The sequence below is a fragment of the Limanda limanda genome, chromosome 12 (assembly GCF_963576545.1).
Source record: "Limanda limanda chromosome 12, fLimLim1.1, whole genome shotgun sequence".
NCBI lineage: Eukaryota > Metazoa > Chordata > Actinopteri > Pleuronectiformes > Pleuronectidae > Limanda > Limanda limanda.
Window position 1 is genome coordinate 23,086,765 of NC_083647.1, and position 20,898 is coordinate 23,107,662.

Consider the following 20,898-nt stretch of genomic DNA (forward strand, 5'->3'; position numbering starts at 1 on the left):
ACTGGGATGACACGTCTTGTTTTGGGGTTTGACATTCAGTAATTCAAACCAAGCAGGAGTTTTTTTTATCAAAATATTGTTTTATTATCAAATAATTACATACAAATAAACAGTGTGAGCTCCTGGTAAGTCACAGAATCAGCGAAAAGCAAATTCCTGCATCGATTTCTTCAAAAGAAATATGTTGGCTAACACTACAGCGAGGATGGAGAAGTTTCAGGATACGTTAAATCCTGCCTCAGCTGTACGATTCTCTTAAAAACAGAGAGCATGAATCATAAAGTCCGTCCAGTTGAGCAATAACTTAATGTTAAACACGTTTCAAAAGAAAAAGTCTGAGTTTTGATTGGTCACATTCAACAGACGTTACAGGATCATTCGCTTTCTACATGTAAAGGCTCCCTGAACAAAGCTGTAGAAATCCGACTCCACAGATGTAACTACGCCTACAGTCATCAGTCCCTTTTGTATCGTCGAAGCACGACTCTGCACAACCTGCTGGGATATGTTTAAGTCCTTTGGGCAAATGCGGCAGTTCAGAGTTGAAAGTTCAGGTTTTTAAAGATCCGGTCCCCGGGAGCACGAACCTGCCTGGGCCACAGTTTTCAAGCGCTCGGCGGTTTTAGCCCAGCCGGCCGAACCTGTCGTGTTTCTGTGAGTGCCTGGTGCAGCTGGCGCAGCAGAAACTGGAGTAGTACGAGTTGGAGCAGAGTCGGGCGTAGACGATCAGCTCGCAGTTGGCGAGCTCGGGCTGGTCCACGCATTCTGGAGGAACATCCACACCTGCAACAGCAGCAACAACAAACAGTCACCTTCAGCTTCTTCGCGGCCTCACGCAAATAAGAGCTATTCAAAAATAAGAATCTATAAGATCTATACAGATTATTACCCAAGGAGGTTATGTTTCCACCTCTGTCATTTGGTATGTTTGTTTGTTTGTTTTGTATCCTATTAGAAATCAGTTTATTTGTGATTAACTATTTTTCCTTGCACTCTCTGAAACTCTTTTCTTACTCAAGCAAAGGGAATCAAGTCAAAATCATTATTCTCTCCTGAATGTGAACATTGGGATCATGACAACATGAGGACGTCTGAGTGAGACTTCCATTCGCACCTTGTTGCGTGTCTTTGATGACCCTCACTTCAGCCGTGGCGCTCACTGAGTAGATGCCCGTGTAGGCGTTGCAGGTGTACGTGCCCTCGTCCGACGACTTCACATTGTTGAGGATCAAGCTGCCGTCGGACGACATCAGGATGTTACGACCGTCTGGACGCACCGGGACGCCATTTCTGACAAGAGAAGACGAAGTCAGTTCAGGCCCTTTAGCTTCGTGCAGCTTTTTCCAAGGCAGAAATCTGTTTTAATTCTCTGGAGAATCAAACATGAGCTTGTTCTTTTGTCAGATTCTGCATTTTCGGGTCTAATTTGACCAGAATTTACAAAAGTAAAGATACATCTACCTCAGCTGAAGAAAATAAAAATCATATGCTCAGAAAACATGTTGGATTTTCATGTAGATCTTCTCCATAGACGCACGCAACCTTTAATAAAAGCATCTTGTGCTTAAAACTGGACTCAGTTATAAACTTTGTGATGATGTTCCTTAAAAAAGGTACAAAACATTAAGGTAAAAAAATATATATCACCTTTTAAATACAGTAATAATCATATAAACCATTTTGTTATTTTGTTTGTGTCACTTACAGATGTTAGATATCATTGGTGGGATGTAACTTATTCATTTACTTTGTTACTGTACATTTTTCATGTATCTGTACTAAAGTATATATATTTTCAAGTACTTTTCTCTTTTACTCCACCGCATATATCAGCAAATATCTGTACTTTCTGCTTCACTATGTTTTTCTAACAATGTATGGAGTTACAGCTGAAAGTTACTGGAAACAGGTCGCTGCAGAGACTCGATCATTAATTAATATGTTAATGAAAAGTGTTTCCAGTAGCCTCATCTTCAGCTCTCTTTATTTTCTGAATATGACAGAGTCTGTAATGTTTTAACATGTGTACTGCAAATATACAGTTATACATGAAGTACACCATTGCATAAGGGAGTATAAGTACTTTAATTTTAATATTTAAAAGTATATTTTAAAGCACTTACTTTTACTCAAGTAGAAAAGTTAATGTGATACGATTACTTTGACATCTGTTTATTTGTACTTCATTAAAATGATTGGGTACTTCCTCTTCCACTGTTCGATATCTTATCTACTTTATGTCTTTCAGTGTCTTGCTGCTGTTCTCAAGGTTCATTATGAGGTCCTTTAAGGAAACTGCCGCAGCCACATAGTGATCCTGTACCTGGACCAGCCGATGTTGATGTTGTCTCCTGACACCACACAGGGGAGCAGAGCCGTGCTGCCTTCAGACACCTGGATGTTGTTTGGGGCCGTGGTGATCTTCAGGTCCGCTGGACGACCAGGGAACAGATCAAATACACATTTATTCTCTTTGACTTTATTTACACACATATCAGTTAGTATTCTGGATGTTGTAGAAATAAGTGCATGTGCTCTGCTGCCGCCTGCTGGTAGCTGTGTGAAACTACACCATCAGTAGTACGGAACCTCAGTATTTTATTCTCTGGTTCTCATAATAAAGATAAAGCAGTGACGTGCATGTGAGTGACTAGATGTTGAAGTTCTACACACCTTGGACTCTGAGCTGCAGTTGTCTCTGCTCCAGCTGCTGCAGGCTGGAGGCGGTGCACGTGTAGACCCCGGAGTCAGCAGACTTCAGCCCGCCAGCGATCAGCGTGCCATCGGACTTCTGGGTAAACCTACAACACAGCAGTCAGTCAGAGCCCCTGTCCACGTAGACATCTGGACCTTAATGAATTATTCCCTGGGTAAACACTGAAAATGTTGAAAAATGGTGTCGCTAGATGAAAAGTCAAGGAAACCACAATCAGCCAGATTCATCCTCTGGGGACCAATCATGTCTGAGCTGAGATTCGGGTGTTAAAATGCACAGTAGTTTGGATCTTTAAGGATTAACACTGCAACTGAGACATTAATTACAATTTAAGTAATTTATCTTAAAAGATCTAATAGTTCTCATCTTTAACTGAGGCTCAACCAGGGTTCTTTACTCTCTTTTCTCTGGACTCTGATCAGGCTTGTATTGAGGTCGAAGCTGCGTGTGATCACCTGGAGTCAGTGAGGGTCCGTCCGTCTTTTGTCCACTGAACGCTGACGGACTGCAGAGCTGACGGAGGGACGATGGTGCAGGGCAGCCGGACCGTTTGTCCTGCTCGCGTTTCCAGCAAAGACGGACTCGAGCGGTCAATACTGAACCTGAGGGAGAAGGTCAGGGAGTCGGTATCATTTATAGAGCCACAAATCCTTAGAAGAATTGACATTTACTGACATTTTCCACATCTGCATGTGCTTATGTGTCCGTAAGTTTCAATGTCTCGACTTTGGGTTTGATATTGGGAACATTTATTAAAGCTTTCATGGACAGTAGAGATTTGACTCACCGAGAGAACGGGCCGTCTCCGGGGAGAGAGGTGGGAATCAGCTGGGACGATCCCTCTATGTGACACACACACACAGACGATTGAGCGCTCCCGTCATAATTCACTTACATAATCTCAAATCAACACATTCACACAGACTCAGCATGCTCTGACTTCAGCTGTGACATCGGGGCTTCTCCCCCAGTCTTCAGGATTTACGTGTGACCAACTAATTGGGGTTAAAGTCGGTCAAATTAGGGTTTTGACCGAATCCGGCCCCAATTATCTGACTGTACGTGGAGTGATCGAGTCTTTATAGATACAATCTGCAATTTACACGACTATCTGCACGGTTGTATGTGTATTTATGTCATTCCATAATCTTTACAAACTTGAATAAAAACCTTTATGAGATTGTAAATTGATGATAAAAGGAAATCATTCATATCCTTCATGTAACACATCTCTTGTTGTTTCAAAAGTGGTCAGTGGAATGTAATGGTTGAATAAAATGGTTATTTTACCACAATCTTTGATGTACTGTTCTATGTTTTTATTAAATTGGTGTAAATGTACGACATCACCTGAGACGGAGAGGTAGATGTAGCGGTGATCTCTCTCACGCTCCCGAGTGGCCAAGCACAAAAACCAACCAGAGTCCGACTCGGTGAGAGGACCGACCAACAGGGAGCCATTGGGCTGCTGGTGATGCCTGAGGAAGAAAACAAAGATCACCACCCGGTGGAGCCAGAGCACATTCTATACCAGATTCATACGAGGTCATCGTGACTTGTGACCTTTGACCATTGATCGGTTTATCTTTGTATCCAAGTGACAACTGGTCAGGATGTGAAGAAATGTTCTGAAGGCCAACTGGAGATATGTTAAGAGACCACAGTGACCTTTGACCCCACAAATCTATTGATTCAATCCGTGAGCCTAAGTGAACATTTGGACCAAATCTAGAGAAATTCCCTCAAAATGATCTTGAGCGATGTTCTCAGGAATGGGACGGAAACCCTGGTCATTGGCTGTTACTTCATTAAAACAGGTTAAATGAAATGTCCATGAAGTCAGACTGTGTGTGTGTGTGTGTGTGTGTGTTTCTGACCTGTGAGTGGACAGCGGGACGCCCTCCCGTCTCCACTCCACGATGACGGTGGAGGACGGCGGAGGACGGACTCTGCAGGGCAGCACGGCCGTCTGGCCGACCAGAGCTTCCACTGTGGAGGGGTCCGACTTATCGATGGTCACTTCACCCAGCGTCAAACTGAGGAACAAGAGGTGATACAAGACAGGGAGGGAGGAAGGGGGGAAGGAATGATAAAAGGAGATATAGAAGGAAGGAAGGAAGGGATGAATGAAGGAGGGAAGGTAGAAAGGAAGGAAGAGAGGAAGGGAGGAAGGAAGGAATAAGTAAGAAAGGAAAGAAGGAAGATGCAATGGTAAAAGGTAAGGACAAAATGAATAAAGGAAGGACAGAAGGAATGGAGGAAGGAAGGAGGGAGGGAAGGATAGAAGGATGGAATGGAGTAAAGAAGTAAAGAAGGAGGGATGGATTCAAGAAGGGATGAAAGAAAGTAAGTAAGGAGTGAAGGAATGTGGGAAACAGAGGATGAAGGATGAAAAGAAAGAAGAGTCACTTTATGCTCCTGTTGGTTCTTTGATTAGTCGTCACCACAGCAGACATAAAGAACGGCCACAACCCGGCAGCAGAAGAAAAGACAAGAGCAGGAGACAGACTCAACATGCAACGAGAAAACACAGACACACAATGTTGACCCTCGAGACAACACAGATACACAACATGAACTAATGTTAAAAACTCGGAGGTGATGTTGACACACACCAGAAGACGAAGGACAGTTTTCTTGACACCAGATAAAACCCAGAGTAAAGAAGTGGACAAGCAACATCTCCCAGCGACAACTCCAACACAACACAACTACACAACGTGTGAGGTGGACACGACAGAGTTTAGTGACGACACACAGACGAGGACGTGAGGCATCACAGCGGAACCTTTATTAGTTTGATCTGAAGACATCGAGGTGGAAACACAAAGCTGACACGGTGAGGAAGAGGGAACAGATCAGCAACAAGAAGGAAACCGAAACCAACTCCACACAGAACAGGAAAAGTCCCAGAAACCAACAGAGAGGAGTCCGAGTAGCGTCGCCGTGAGGTTTTCAACTTCTCCTGACGTGGTGTCCAGGTTAAAACCACAGAAACAAGGTGTAGCTACTGAAGCAGGCGTGAGTGTGAGAGTCTGTGGAGCTGCAGCGAGTGTTCTACGAAGCAAAGCTTTCTACATGAAGAGCGTGATGCACAAACTAAAGCACAGCACACAGCAAATATTCTGTTGCACAGATCATAACAAAATGAGAATAGTCGTCTTTAAAGAGTAACTCAACATCAGGCAGGAGAACAGGGATTCTGAGCTCTGCTGTGTTGGATCTGTGAGTCCTGCACCGGGTCAGGTCTCCAGGACCCGACGGGTTTTAATTCACAGGTACGGGGAGAAAATTAAATAAAAGCAACTCAAGTTTGTTTTTCAGGAGAAATTTAAATGATGCTTGTAAAAACATCTGCAGGAGAACAGGAGTTTTTCCCCAGAACACAACTCAACCACCAGGTGGGGTCTGGGGCTCTGTGGGTGCAGGACTCTGCTGGAGACCACAGTGTCTGACCCTGAGGTTCACCTCTACATCACTGCAGCCAGGTGAGGAGTTAAACCACCAGAGCTCAGTGAAAACAAGGTGCTGAGTTACTCTTTAAATCATATCATTTAGTCTCAAAAACTTGGATAAAGAAGCCAAGATTGAGTCTCTTACGATAACAGATGATACATTTTTACTGAATACGTCTCAAAATGAGATTGTGAACAAAAACCCTTCATGTTCTGACTTTTGTCGAACTGTTTAAAAGTGTTTGTGGAGCATTCTAACATCAACTTCATCATCGTAATCTTTTTTATGGAGGTGAGTGAATGTCTTTGGATGATGTTTCTCCTTCAGCTCGCTCTCACCGACTCGTGGTGGGGCCGAGGGGCTCCTTCACCAGGGCAGGAGGGTGTAAACAGAGCTAAAGGACCAGTGGCGTCAGGGCTGGAGCCGGTAGAGGGTGGTCTGCCGTGCTCCCTGGGGTCTCCGGGGGTCTTACCTCGCTGCTGGGCCGCTGTGCTGTGCAGCGGCGGCGGGTGAAGGCCGGCGGACCCGCAGGTAGGTTCTACCTCTGTGGGCGTTTGTGGCGGCGCTTGTGGCCTGTCTGCCGGTGCCGGTGCTCGAACCTCCCTGGACTGTGAAAATCCTCCCCATGTTGCGTGACTGCCCGCCTGTGGACCCTCCAGAGGAGGTGCCTGCTCCAGAGGAGGTGCCTGCTCCAGAGGAGGTGCCTGCTCCAGAGGAGGTGCCTGCTCCAGATGAGGTGCCTGCTCCAGATGTGGGCCTCCCAGGGGTGGATTCTCTCCTCGGTGTGGGCTCTCCAGCGGGAGCCAGCACCTCGGGGCCCTGCTGGCTCGGTGCAGGTGCCTGACACGCCTGGTGGCACTCGGCCCTGGTCATGAAGTTGTTGCTGTTGCCGTGGCAACTGCCGTACCAGAAGTGCACACACTTGGAGGTGATGACGTCGAAGTGGTAGCGTGGGATCCAGCTGCTGCAGGAGCCGGCGGCACGAGGCAGGGAGCAGATGGAGCGCTCGACTGCAACAGAGAAGGAGAGCAGGCTCCAGATTAAAGTTAGTTTGAGATTCTAATGTTCTATTGATTTTATTTCATTGCATTTATTTGCTGATTCTGCTTAGAATCTTCTTAAATCTTCAATCTATTAATAACTTTATCTCAAGGAGGGTTTGACTTGTATAACAGCAACGTGTGCTTAATGAAGAGAGACTAAACTTAAAATTTTTACTTTCCTAACAATATTTTAGTTTTTAGTAACAGTTCACTGCTTCTAAAAGTTTGTTTCTACCAAGTATTAGAGGGACGACTGAAATGTAAACTATACATAAACTTGAGAACCCTGGTGAACAGCAATCAGTCTCTGGGTCGTGTCCAGTTAGAATCAGAATCTGGTTTTATTGCCAAGCTGGTTTCCACAGACAAGGAATTTGCTCTTGTGTGCATATGTGTGCAAGTATAAATATAAAAAATATAGAAATTGGAAAAAGATAAAATATACTATAAGCACCAGAGGAGGAACTGGGCAATAAGTTGTAAGTAAACCTTTGTTTTCAGGTGATTCTCTGTCCTCTCTCTCTCTTCTTTTATCTTCCCATCATTCATTCATCTAAACAGACTAAAAAGCAGATGTTGTGTTGGACTGTCCATCTCCTTACTGTGGTTGGGTGGGTTCGGGCAGCCCTCCCCGTTGGGTCCCCCTGCAGGTGAGGTGCGGTCGAAGCAGCACCCGAAGGTGGTGGTGCGACACTGTACTGCGTTCTCAGTGGGGAGGGAAGGAGCAGTCTGTGGGAAACACATCATCACTCAATCTTATTCCCATCAAACAACAACCCGGTATCTCTATTTATCAAACTGTGAATTTACTCACAGTGGGTGCAAGGGCCACAAACTCCACGCAGCCCTCCTTGTTGGGCCCCTGAGAGGTCGTCACACCATCTTGGCAGCAGCCGTAACTACCACACAGGACAAGAAGAGAACAAGTTTAAAAATAAATAAAACATTTTGTACTGACGATACTGACGGAAATAACAACTGTGACATTTCTAAACAAACCTCGAGTCCAACGTGGTGTTTTAGTGGCGAAAACTGTGGTCGTGCGTAATGGAAAACGATCTCTGGTTAGTGGTCACACAGAAAAAGACCCTTTCATTGGTAGACCCCACTATGCAGTCGTTAGGAAGACCCCCTCATTACGCTGCCGCTGCTTGTTGACACTGAACCAAAGGAGCCGGCATATTTCCGCCCCCGTGTGAGATTTTTCATGGAATGGCAGCTTTACATAATCAAAGGCGTGACGTGTGACAGCGCTGGCGTCCGTCCAGCTGCTGTGGCTGTGTCCCACTTACACAGACGTGGATTCAGCTCTGTGGCTGAGGCCGTGAACGCAGGACAACAATAAGTAAAAGGAGCTAAAGGCCTCGGATCAGACTCCATGAATAACCTCCACCCCAGTGTAATGACAGGTTGGAGGCAGGTACCTGGTGTGGAAGCAGGACGGCTGCACGGGAGTGGGAGCCGCGGCCCTTGGGCAGCCCAGACCCTGAGGACCTCCGGCTGAGGTGCGTCCGTCCGGGCAGCAGCCGTAATGCGACTGGCTGCAGTGGAGGGCAGGGGCGGAGCGGTGAGGGTCGTCCACCGCGTTCGTCTGGGTCGGGTCCGTCTCCGGCCTGCGGACTGAGAGTTCACACGTTGTACATGCTCATGTGTTTTGACTAGACAGGAAGAAGAACTTCACACGTACATCAGCTTTTTCACAATACAGTCTGGAGCTATTGTGCTGGAGGCCACACAGCGACTAGGCCGGAACACAAAGGGAGCTGAGCAGGAACACGCCGAAACCAATAACACTTCAACCACCTATTAGTGTTTGGAAAGATGGAGCAGAGAACGATAGAGAATTGGGACGATCCAGGGGACACTATCGCACAGGAAGTGGAGGCACGCAAGACGTCAAACTGGCAAATTCCTGAAGACTGGGACAGCACTGGGTTCTGAAAAATGCCAGAACATGCCAGAGACACCACAGCCAGCACTCGCACACTTCAGTGCCTCGGAAGTATGTTAATCAGGCCGACAATGGCCGATGACCCCTGAAAACATGTCAATGGGGCCTAGATAATTAGTGCTGGGACAGGGGCTGGATGGGGACGGGGCGGGGGGGCATGGAGGAGGAGGGCGAGGGGTTCAGGGGGAACTGGAGGGTAGAAACGATCAGGGCGCCGTCACACCTACATTTCATTTTCTTCGGTCCGAGCCGTGATGAGAAGAAAGATTTACTTTTTTAAGAAAAATGATTGGATTGCATTTGCAGGAATAACTTTGGCCACTAGGGGTCTTTCAATCAAAACAGTAACAAAAGACCTAACACATGACGCAGCAGAGGATCATGGGAGTTGTTGTCTTCACCATAATCCTCTGGGCTCCCCTTGGTTCCCCTGAGAGTTTGACACATTACAAGACGAGCGATAGTCACCAGTTCATCACAGGATCTAAATCCGTTGATACTCAAATCATTCTGTGAACTCACTAACGGATGAAATGAACCGTTTCCATGAACTCGACTCCTCCAGTCACCAGACAAACTCACTGACACTGACCTGGTGCGTGATCCGGAACGTACGGCTGGAAGACAGTCTGGGTGTTGTCGTGTCCTCGTGGGTCCTGGACGCTGGGGACAACTGCATGAACAGATAGAGAACAAACACGTGAACGTATGATACAGTGATGTTTTCATCTTTGGACTCTTTTTTAAATTTTCTTCAAGGAGATTCTGGAGGGGAAATTTCCTCAACATCTTTCCTGTCTAACACTTTTTTACTGGTTTTTATTTTGGGTAATTAATACAATTATACAAATCTGATGGATATACCCCTACCCACAATAAGACCCACCCACCCCCGGCCAGCCTACCCCATGCAGCAGAAGTACATACAATAGAGACACTTTAGAATGTATATATATATATATATGTATATAGGAATATTAGATTATTACAATACAATTGCATACATCACTGCTGCAAGACAAAGCAGAGAAAAGAAAGAAAGAGGAAAATTTAAATTTAAATTTAAATTTAAATTTAAATTTAAATTTAAATTAAATTAAAATAAATTAATAAATTAATAAATTAATAAATTAATAAATTAATAAATTAATAAATTAATAAATTAATAAATTAAATCAGTAAATAGGTACATAAAATTGAAAATAAATAAAAATAAAGGAGAGGTAAGGGAGGGGAGGGTGAGGGGTGGTTGCCATCTAATCTTTCTCTTGTAGTGGGCTTTGTATGCTCTCATAGTACGACAAGAAAGGGGTCCAGGTTCTCTCAAAGCTCTGTATGGAACCTTTCAGAGTGTATCTGATTTTCTAGAAAGACATGGTGTCAACATCTTTCCTAGAGATGCTGCGGGTGGAGTGAAGTTGTGAGGTGACCTTTGAACTGTTACAGAGTGATGAAGCAGGTGAGGCACAGACTGACCCTGTGGACTGTAGCAGGGCTGCCTGTTGCAGCGCTCCACGGTGGTGGGTTTGCGGATGGTGTTACACCGGCCTACCGGGTACAGGTTCCTCTCGCGGTCCGAGCAGATCACCTTGCGTTCTCGAGAGCCGGAGCCACAGCTCCTTGAACACTGGAGAGAGGGGGGGGGGGAGTGAAAGGAGAAACCAGTGAGAACTCGTAGCAGAATGGGGAAAACAGACTCCACGAGAAGTGATGACTTGATGTTTCACAGCAACTGCGCCACATTGGTTGTGCTCCTCCGACTCACCAGGCCCCACTCGCCAACCTGCCAGCTGATCTGTGTCAGGCAGGCGGCCATCTTGCAGGGCTGGACGGCGGCTGGGCGGAGCAACGCGCTGCAGGAAGTCTCCTCCAGCCTCATCCCACCTGACCCCGTGCAGGTCACCTCTCTGGTCTGCTCCCCCGAGCCGCAGGTCACAGAACACTACACAACAACACGGGTGTTACCTCACATGTGACACATTATCTTGTCGGTGCTGCAGCATGAAAACCCAAGTGGTCCACTCACCACACTCCAGGTGGTCACATGATACTCGGCACACTTGTGCATGTTGCAGGTCTGCAGAGACGGAGGTGCCTCGGTGTAGGCGGCGCAAACGGCGTCCTCCACCACGCGGGGCCCTGATGCATCATGGGAGTTGCACTGAACGCTGCGAACCTGGGATCCTCCACCACAGGTGACGGAGCAGACGTTCCACTCCCCGGTGTTCCAGCTGGGAAAACCCGACAGGAGGGAGGAGGGACACAAGTCAGGGGGGGTGTACTGGTGCAGATTCAGGAGGTGGTGGAAAGTGTTTCATTCCGAAATCAGAAAATATGTCCAGCTTCCTATTAGATCTAAAATAGGTGCTTGAATTCTGTTTTCTGACGGGTGAATACTTCAATGCAAAAATGATAATTGATCATTTTATTCTAAAAGTTTTGAGGAATCTCCATGAGGGGAAACACTTATTTATTAACAAGTTTTTTACTTGAAAAAACTAAAATTTAAGTTTATTTTATATGAGTGAAAACTCCTATCACTATTCACCAGGGCCCAAAGTGACGGTCTGAAATAGTTGAAATAGGTTTATCCAATCAACAATCAATAACTCAAAGATATTCATATTTCAAACTAAAATCTAAGTTTACACCAGACGATTATTTTCATTATCGGTTAATGAATCAATCATTTTATCTGTGATAAATCAAACATTAGTGAAAACTATTGTTTGACTATGTGAATCACTATCATAGGTTAACATTCAAAAACTCAAATATATTCATATTTCAAACTCACATTTTAGAGGCTGGAACAAGTTCAAAATGAATAAAAATTGTATTTGTGTTAGTCCAAAACTAACATTATCACTTTAAATAGAAGGTAAAGACTGAACAAAACTAGAGAGACACACAACAGATCCCACAACGATCAAGCTCTCAAAAACCTGGAGGAGTATGTGCTACTAATTTCTAAAAGCAGCGCTAACTAGAAAGCATTCTCCCTCCCCAAAAAATAACAGCTCCCGAATCTCTGCTTCTAATTTAGCTCACACATGCAGCTCAACTATGTGAACACGTTCTGGTTCTGGTCTTCCCTGCAGCATTTCTCTAAATTGAGCGACAACGAGGGCTCGGGTTTTATTAACGTCTCAGGTTTCTGAGCGGCAGCAGCATCAAAGAAAAGGAGCAGGAAATACCAGAGTGTCTGAGTGAAGCAGCGGCTATTTACCACCACATCACTGCTGCTGCTGCTGCTGCTGCGTCACATTCATATGCACACAGTCCCCGACACCCTGCACGGTGACCTTTGACCTACGAACCCCTCACTGCACATCAGCTACACTAACAGACAGGGACAGCGTTTTTACAGTGCAGCTACCAGGCAGCAGCCCAGCTCAGAGATCAGGTACAGGGGTCACACGGTGGGGGGGGGGGAGGCTGCAGAGGGAAGGAGGCCCCTGAATCTGGTTTCAAATCACTGTTGGGTCTCTCAGGGGCGAGAGACGATCAAATCAAACGTGTCCAGGATCAATGACGTCCATGAAAAGATCTCTGAGCTCGACAGTTGCCCCTGGCCTTGGTTCTTCTTCTATGAGGAACAGGCTCAATGCTAAACTAAATGCTAAACACAGAGTCAAACACAACTGAAGGGGGAGAGAGTGTGACAGACGTTGGTATCACGTCTGAATTGTTACTTTTACGATCTTGGCACTTTTTTGAAGCCTCTAGCTGAAGGATATGTCATTTCCCTGCTGTCAATCTGAAGGACAGAATGGATTTGAACTAGATAACTGTGTGAAGACTGAGATCTCCCCCTGTGTTTGCAGTCACCTACAACTATCACTACGACCGCAGACCCTGAGTTACCTGAATACATGAGCTCTGGGTCTTTTTGAGGATCTCCACAACTGTGGAGGATACAGGTACGCCATCCTTTCAGACAGTCACAACACACCAAGAAGTCAAGAACAGCTCGGACAGTTACATGCCAACAATCTGCACCAGTTTCATCAGTGGACATTCACCTGTGGACCTCGGGGCAGGGCTGTGGGTTGCAGGTGCGGTTGGTCTGAGGCCTCGGCAGCGACGCGCAGAGATAATCGGGGTAGGACTCGTTGTCGATGGTGCAGAAGACCAAGCGAGACTGGTAGCCTAGTGACGAGAAAGGGTGGATTTGATTCCATCTCCCGAGAAGCAGGATTGTGAAGCTTCATTGGAGTGAACTGTACGAGGAAATCGAACCTGATCCGCACTCTCTGCTGCAGGTGGACCACGAGCCGAAGCTCCAGTAGTAGCCCTCTCTGGAGCGTCCGTTAGGAAGGTAGAACTCGTACTCCACGCCGGCGTTTGGCTCCTGGCTGATGAGCTGAGGGAGGAGGGTTGTACACAAAGACCAATCAGGAATGACCATGGGTTCAGATTCATGATCCTCAGAGGACGAACCCCTCTGTTGCTATACTCCCCCTGATCTCAAATGCAACCTTATAAACAAACATGTCTAAAAAGCTTATGGACAGTCAGATATGTGCTGTGGATATTCTTGGCCCCTGAGGTTGAATCCTAATACATTAAATCTATGTTGTTTTGGAAGAAAGGAAAGCTTCTCAATTTTACTGTATCTGGGAGATGTTTTTGGACTTTGTTAAGAATGGTGACATTGAAGAGGCATTGGAAATGTGAAGTGACTAATCTGGTGTGAGGAATGTGTGCTGTACTCTGTTCCATGTTTGTTATATATATATATATTATATTTAGTTTTAATTTAGTTTAAACTAAATTAGTATTTTCATTGTAATTTTCTTTCCTTGAATGATGTTTTAATCATAACTTAGCCATTTTTGTGATATTTGTATTATGTACTGACATTTTATACTGCCATATGTTCAGGTTAGGGAAGGTTCATGTATGTATGTAAATTGATGTAAATGTATAAAACAGTATAAAACCATTAAATATATGTTTAAAAAAAAATCTATGTTGTTTAATATGAACGCACCTTACGAGATTTGGATTGAGAGATCTGACAAAGATAAGAAACTATAAATAAATACGAGACTAAATCTCACATCCACTCTGTGTGTTCTCACCTCAACCACCAGGGGCTCGGTGGTGGGGCCGCGGCCGATGATGGTCTCAGGGACGTTGTCGCCCTCAGCTCCTCGCTGGTAGTACAGCATGGTGCCGGCGATGGGCGTCGCCCTGGAGAACTCGATCACCCAGTGGCCGTTGAGGTAGTACTCACCGCGCAGGTTCTTGATCGCTGACCAGGAAGGAAAGATTAAACATTAAAACACTTTGTTTCTCTCAGGATCAGATGTGTAGAAAGTAAAAGACTTTTACCGAGGTAGTTGCGTGAAGCCACCGTCTCTCTGATGCTGATGGTGGTCGCTCCGACGGGGATGATGAACATCTGGTTGTAGCCTGTGAGGAAAATGAGACACAACTCTTCACAGATAGAAACGACTAAGGGCTAAAAACTCAAAAATACAAAACTAGAAATGCTTAAATATTCAATATGTGCTACAGTTACAAAAAGGTTTTAAGCACAGATACATTTTATTGATTGGCAAATTATTATAAATTGACAATTATGTGATGGCTGAAGGCCAGTAAAATAATAATATATTGATAATAAAACTTTGAAAGGAGATTGTCTGACCTGACGACTATTATACATTATTTTGAGCATATATACACAAAAGAGTGATGCGCAAAGATGATGTCAGCTCTTCCTGGAGAAGGAAGTAGTTGTGTGTGTCTGTGTTCATGTTGTGCGTCGTACCGTTGGGCAGGTCTCGCACAGTGAAGCTGTTCTTGACTTGGCGGCAGGACTGCCCGTTGCCCCCACACTGCAGGCAAGGGTCCTCCTGCTGAGCCGACTCCAGGATGTTGTCACAGCCCAGACGCTGCAGAAGAGATGATATATTTATATGTTATGAGGAAAAAGCATGATAACAACATTAGTTTAGAATAATAAACACATCTCAACTATGTGAAGCTTCTTTTTAAACGTCAACCTGGTTAGAGTTTAGAGTTGTTTCTCTGACCTGATTTAACAAGAACAAAATGTTTATGGCTGTTCAATCTTTCAGTGAACGTGTAAATCCTGCTGCTGCTTCGTTCTTCATATGTGAGACTGAAACTTATTTAATGTCTGGAAACGGCTGATCCTGCTCGGCCCACCTTACAGACGCCGTCCACACAGACGTCCCTCCGTCCCGGGTGACAGGGCGTCCCGTCCACCACAGCGCTGCGGTGGCGGTAGAAGAAGTTTTCTCCTCTGGGCATGCAGTTCAGCTCACAGGGGTTCTCAGCTGTCAGAGAGAGAATTCAACATCTGTTCATTTATGAGGAACCTTGAGATTATTTGTGTATCATTCCCAGTGTTCCCACAGCAGCCCAGCCCATCCACTCCACTGTGGTTCTGACCTCCATAATAGGGGAGCCACTTGTAGAGTTTCCCCTGGAAGTTGGTCCCGTCGAACTGGGAGCACTGCTCCTCGCGGAAATCCTTGGATCCCTCCGGACAGTCCTGAGGTGAGGAGTGGGCGGAGGTCAAAGGTCAGTGAAGCATAAAAGACTTCAGCTTAAAGTAAATCATCGGATAAACAGAGCTCGTTTTATACTGTTGCAACTGTTAGCTGACTTAACCATAGTATTTTATTGAATCGTCAAAATGATTGTTTATGACCTTTTCCCTTGTATTACTGTATATATATATATATATATATATATATATATATATATATATATGCATATTTATTTCATTCTTATTTATTTATTTTTTTCTTTCAATGTATTAACTCTTCATTGTACCCTCGGCACCATTGTAAATGAGGGTCTCATTCCTCAATGTGTTTTAGAGGCTTAAATAAATAATCAATCAATATTGAGACACTTTGAAGAAAATCTGCTTTGAGTTGTGTTGGCGTTGTGTTGGCGTTGTGTATGCTCACCTGGATGTTGCAGGAGCGGTACGACTTGTCTGGTCCAACACAGTTGTGTCCTCCATCAGCCCTGCGCGTGGAAAGTGAAGCGTGAATATGAAACACGATTAGCTGACGTTTGCATGAATTAACCCTGATGCAGACTTTTACTTTTTATTTCTTACAACAGGGGTTTGAGTAAGTTTCAGACAGAGGCTGAAAAGAGGTTTTATAATTATTGTGTGTTCATGTGAATGCTAACCTCTGCTGTATATGTTTGTTTAAATAGCTGAAGCTCAGATTAAGTAAATATAATAACTAACTTCACTGGCTCTGTATAAACCATCTGGAGTAGTTTCTGACTACCGTTGCATTTAAACTTTCTGGGTCATCACTGTTACACAGTGGCAGTTAATGAGTAGGTGAGGCGGCAGAGCACATGTTGCAAATACAAACAGTCTGGGAGTTCAGAAATAACCCGTTTCAGCTCTGACATTAAGTGGCATTCCTCTTTAATCTGTGCCTATAAAGAAACTGACTTCTCAGCACAGCAGGAGCCCGAACAGCAACACCGCTGAAGCCAAACCTCTGCGCTCATGCTCGGCTCGGAGCCTTGAGACTGTAGCTTGTTTTGCCACCTTCCCTTCCAGCCGTGCTGATAACTCATGATTAAGTCCCTGCCCTTCAGCCTGGAGAACAAACCTCCTGTCAACGCGCCAGATCCCAAACTAAAACATGTCCCGACAGTCGTACACAAAATAAAACATTTGGAGCATTGCTATTTGCACACATCAGGAAGGTGGAGTAATGGGCAGATCTCTCAGGGAGTGATTGTAGCCCTCAGCAGATGATATGACAAACTCGCTTGATGTGAGTCACTCGGATCAGGGTCAGGTAATCTTATGCTTAGGTGAATATCTGGGGAAATGGGAGTTCCTGTAAAGCAAACAATGATTCAACCTGTCAATCCTATTCGGAGGTGTAATCAGGGGCAGACGAGGTAGGAGGAGGCAGGACGTCCCGAAAATGATTCATCATTGGAGGAGAAGAGGGGGAACAGACTCGGTATCAGACGTCTGACTCACTGACAAGCTGCAGGAACATGTTGACAACCTGCAGCCTCAAATACAGTTTCTGTTCTGGTTCCCTCACAACAAGGTTTCACATGTGTCAAGAGGAGAAACAACCTTTTACCTTCACGTAAACGCGTCCAAATATCAGACAAGGTGAATCAGAAAAGTGTTTGGACACGTTAGAGAAGCATCTTCATGGACATGTTCTGTCTGGCGCTTGTCTGTCTTCCTACTAAAAGTCAAAACTTGTCTTTTTTAATCGTAGTCCAAGTTGTTGTTGAGGATCAGCTACACGTCTGCCGAGCCTTTTACAGACAGAGTTATAGTTTAGACGCGTTTCCCAACCATCTGTTTTCCTTTTAACATCAGAAGTTTCATTCAAGAGCTCAACTATAACAGCAGAACTTCAGATTTACATTGTGATCTTTTAGAGAGGCCTGAACTATTAATGGGAAATTACTGGACTATTTCAATTAGCTACGATAAAAAACCTTTCTTATTCAGCCAGATGTGTGAGAATCATGTCAGACCAAACTCTTTAATAAAAATCGTACTTTAAAAATAACTCTAATACAACAAAGTAAAACCATGAAGTGTTGATTTAAAATAATAAGGGGGGCGGATAAAAAAACGTTCCCCATCTCATCTGATCCCCTGCAGCCGCCTGCAGGCAACACCCAGGGAAGCGAAGCCCTTTAAAGAGCCGCTCCCTCCACGTCCACGTGACTTCAAGGCATTCTTTCACAATCAAGATACCGTCTGTGCCCCTGAACCTCACAATTAGCTGTATTCAGACAGGAAAAGAGTGTGTGTGTGTGTGTGTGTGTGTGTGAAGCCTCACAACGAGTGAGTGTTACCAGTGTGTGTCTATACACGTGTGCAGACATGTTGGTGTGTATATGCAGATGAAGTCAGATAAAAAACTTCACCTGAGTGTGTTACAGCGTCTGGTTCTCATGGTCACTCCGCTGCCGCAGCTGCGACTGCATTCTCCATAAGGCGCCCACGCGTCCCAGTGATCCACACTGGGCACCTGAGTACACAACAGCAGGTTAGACACACAAAAACTAAGCTGAGCTGGGAAGTTGTTTTCTTTGCTTCAAAGATCAAGAATGAAGTCAGAACAGAAGCAAGACTGGAGGCTACACAACGAAATATGAATGGATGTGGAAGTGATTTATTATGTTATGACCTCAGCCAAGGAGGTTGTGTTTTGTGGTTTTAACTCAAATGTGGCCTTTAAGTTAAAGTATTTGATTCACATTAAACAAATTTAAATTTTTAATCACAATTAAAGGTTAAAATGACACATTTCTAGATTTGTTTATTTTAATTATTGGTTTCAGGAGCGTTTCACTTGTCTGGAACATCAGAAAGAAATGTTGTAAGAGCAGTTGTGTCCTTTTTTCAGACAAGTGAGTCTTCTGCATTATTCCTGTAACTGTAATTATTCCATAAACATGATAGTTTTCCTTTTCATGGGTTTTACACCAGCCCTAAAGCTATTTTAGGATAATTGATTATTCTGGGAATCCTTTTCTCGATTAATTACCATTAACGTGGATTTCTAAAACATCAGAAAATATTATGCAAGGATAGTTTTCACTGGATCAATCGATAATTTGAATAAGTTACACCTTAAATAATGTAAAAACTGCAGTGATTTGAAAGAGAGAAAGGAAAGTGTTAATCCCATTTATTTTCAAACGATCCTATAAAAAGATTGACAGCTTTCATTAAGGTGTATTAGTGTGTGTTGATTGTATTTGGGGATTTACCATGAGAGCTGGAGCCAGGAGCAGCTGGAGGACCACCAGCGGCAGCAGCATCTTCATTGTTCCCTGGGAGAGAAACACCCGGAGGATCCAGAGTTAGTCACTGTGACTAATAAAGGTTATTACACATTGAGCAACTTTTTCGGAAACGAGCCAGGGCAACGAGAGGGGAGACAATAAAGGAAGTGAGGCACAGGCCAACATGAACAAAGACGATCTACGAGGGCAGAAAGAGACGGCAGGAGGTCGGAACAAAACACAACAAAATAAATAACAAAAGGAATCTGCTGTGGATTTGGCCGAGAGGCTGTAAACATCTGCATTTCCTCAAACATTTCCAAGTACATAAATCAATGTGTAGTGATGGTTTATCGTAGATCTTTGAGCATCAAGCTGAACGTGACTGATGCAGCAGCTTGTTCCTGTGGTTTGGTTTGAAGCCACCGACCACAGCTGATGATCTGCAGCTGGATCTGTCGCTCTGGTTCCAGGGAAGTCTGAGGAAAAGCTTGAATGTCGAAGACGTCTGCGGCTGCATTGATGACTTCCACCACAACACGGCGCTGGTTTCAGGTTTACAAGGTTTCAGCAAAGAACTTATAATGCTTCTAAAGAATATTCTTAATCCACAGAGGAGCAAGTCATTGAATATTCAGGCAGTTGTGATATTTTAAATTTTGTCCGTTGAGGTTTAGGCTAAAAATGTCATCAAATGATCCTGTTTAATCTAAGTTTACTGATCTTTAACGAATACTGTGTCCAAATCGCATCAATTCCGACTCTGCACTTCCTTGATCCCTTAACGATACACGTGCCAGGCATGAAGCTGAAGAGAAGAACTGTTCTCAAGACATATGAGACACACACAGACAAACAGACAGAGATTCCTGGAGTTATTAGATAGACGCTGGTTTCATTAGTCAACCTGAACAGTTTGTCCACTATTTTCTATCATTTTAAGACAAATTAATGAATCTATTAATTGATAATATGTGTTTCCAGCAGCCTTAAATCAATCCAGAACCTGGACATTGTTTTCTCTTCTCTCTCCTCACTTAATTGCTTAACTGACCTAAAAATGGCTCCTTTGTTGCATGTGGAGCGGCTGTTTGTTTATTTATTTTTTTCAGGGCAAATGGGGGGTTTTCCTGCAGGGATGGGGGTCAGGGGGGTTGGTGGAGAGGTGGAGGGGGTGTGGGGGGGTGGCGGGAGCTGCCAAACTACCTCTGACCCCTCAGCCATGGCCACCGAATGCCCCGTGGAACAGCGAACAGAGGGGAGGTTACGTCAGAGAGACGACAGGCAGTCAGCAGGTCTGATGTGCAGAGCCTCAGAGTGAGCAACCTGCTGGAGTCATGTCCCCTGACTGGGTGGTGCTGCTGGTGCTGCTGGTAATCTGAGACCCTGCAGGAAGACCCCCTGGGGAGCTGGCCCAAGGATCATTTTCATTCCCAATCACTGCTGACTGTTTTTCCAATTCATCCTCTGTCTTTATAGATTATAAAATGTCAGAAATTAGTGAAACATTCCAAAGTTATTCAATTTACAATCAAGCAGAGACGAGCTCTAAAAGAATGAAAACCTTCGAGAGGCTGAAACCAGTGAATGTTTGTTTCGGACTTTAAATGATCCATTAACTGACCCAACTATTCTGCAACAGATTAATGAGTGGTGACCTAAAATGTCCCAGTGATAAACATCAGGAATCCGTTGTTCTGATCAGATGTGAATCAGTGTTTAGGGACGAAACTCTTCAAATTAAGTTTCCCTGAAGATAAAACTGCTTCCTGTTGAACTCACAGCTGCAGGATGTCACAGTAAAACATGTTCTTTGAATGCAGAGTCACCCGGACACAGACTTTCTGTTTGATAAATGACTCCCAGCAATAACCCAGTTCCCAATATCAACATCAAACCTGATCCATCACTGATCCTCTACTCAAACCAAACCAAACTCT

The 20,898-nt window shown here is 44.6% G+C and overlaps 1 protein-coding gene across 1 annotated transcript; it reads right to left on the reverse strand.

Moving 5' to 3' along the window:
* Window positions 1-622: 622 nt before the first annotated feature.
* Window positions 623-19,000, reverse strand: paplna (papilin a, proteoglycan-like sulfated glycoprotein). Its single transcript, XM_061083069.1, has 26 exons — window positions 18,944-19,000; window positions 18,095-18,198; window positions 16,123-16,183; window positions 15,596-15,698; window positions 15,350-15,480; window positions 14,949-15,072; window positions 14,507-14,587; window positions 14,254-14,426; window positions 13,409-13,532; window positions 13,192-13,318; window positions 11,193-11,397; window positions 10,932-11,108; window positions 10,643-10,793; window positions 9,759-9,839; window positions 8,640-8,835; window positions 8,030-8,114; window positions 7,818-7,944; window positions 6,645-7,182; window positions 4,594-4,752; window positions 4,067-4,194; window positions 3,504-3,558; window positions 3,172-3,318; window positions 2,674-2,801; window positions 2,324-2,432; window positions 1,115-1,290; window positions 623-783 (listed from the first exon to the last, which is right to left on the reverse strand). The coding sequence occupies exons 1-26, from the start codon at window positions 18,998-19,000 to the stop codon at window positions 623-625; spliced, it is 3,708 nt and encodes a 1,235-aa protein (XP_060939052.1).
* Window positions 19,001-20,898: the final 1,898 nt, after the last annotated feature.

Excerpts from the sequence above, each read along its gene's own strand:
- paplna (XM_061083069.1), bottom strand. The coding sequence starts at position 19,000 with ATGAAGATGCTGCTGCCGCTGGTGGTCCTCCAGCTGCTCCTGGCTCCA. Across the intron at positions 10,794-10,931 it reads AGGTTGGCGAGTGGGGCCTG|TGTTCAAGGAGCTGTGGCTC; the intron begins GTGAGTCGGAGG and ends CCCTCTCTCCAG. Across the intron at positions 4,195-4,593 it reads GTCCCGCTGTCCACTCACAG|GCATCACCAGCAGCCCAATG; the intron begins GTCAGAAACACA and ends TTTCTTCCTCAG.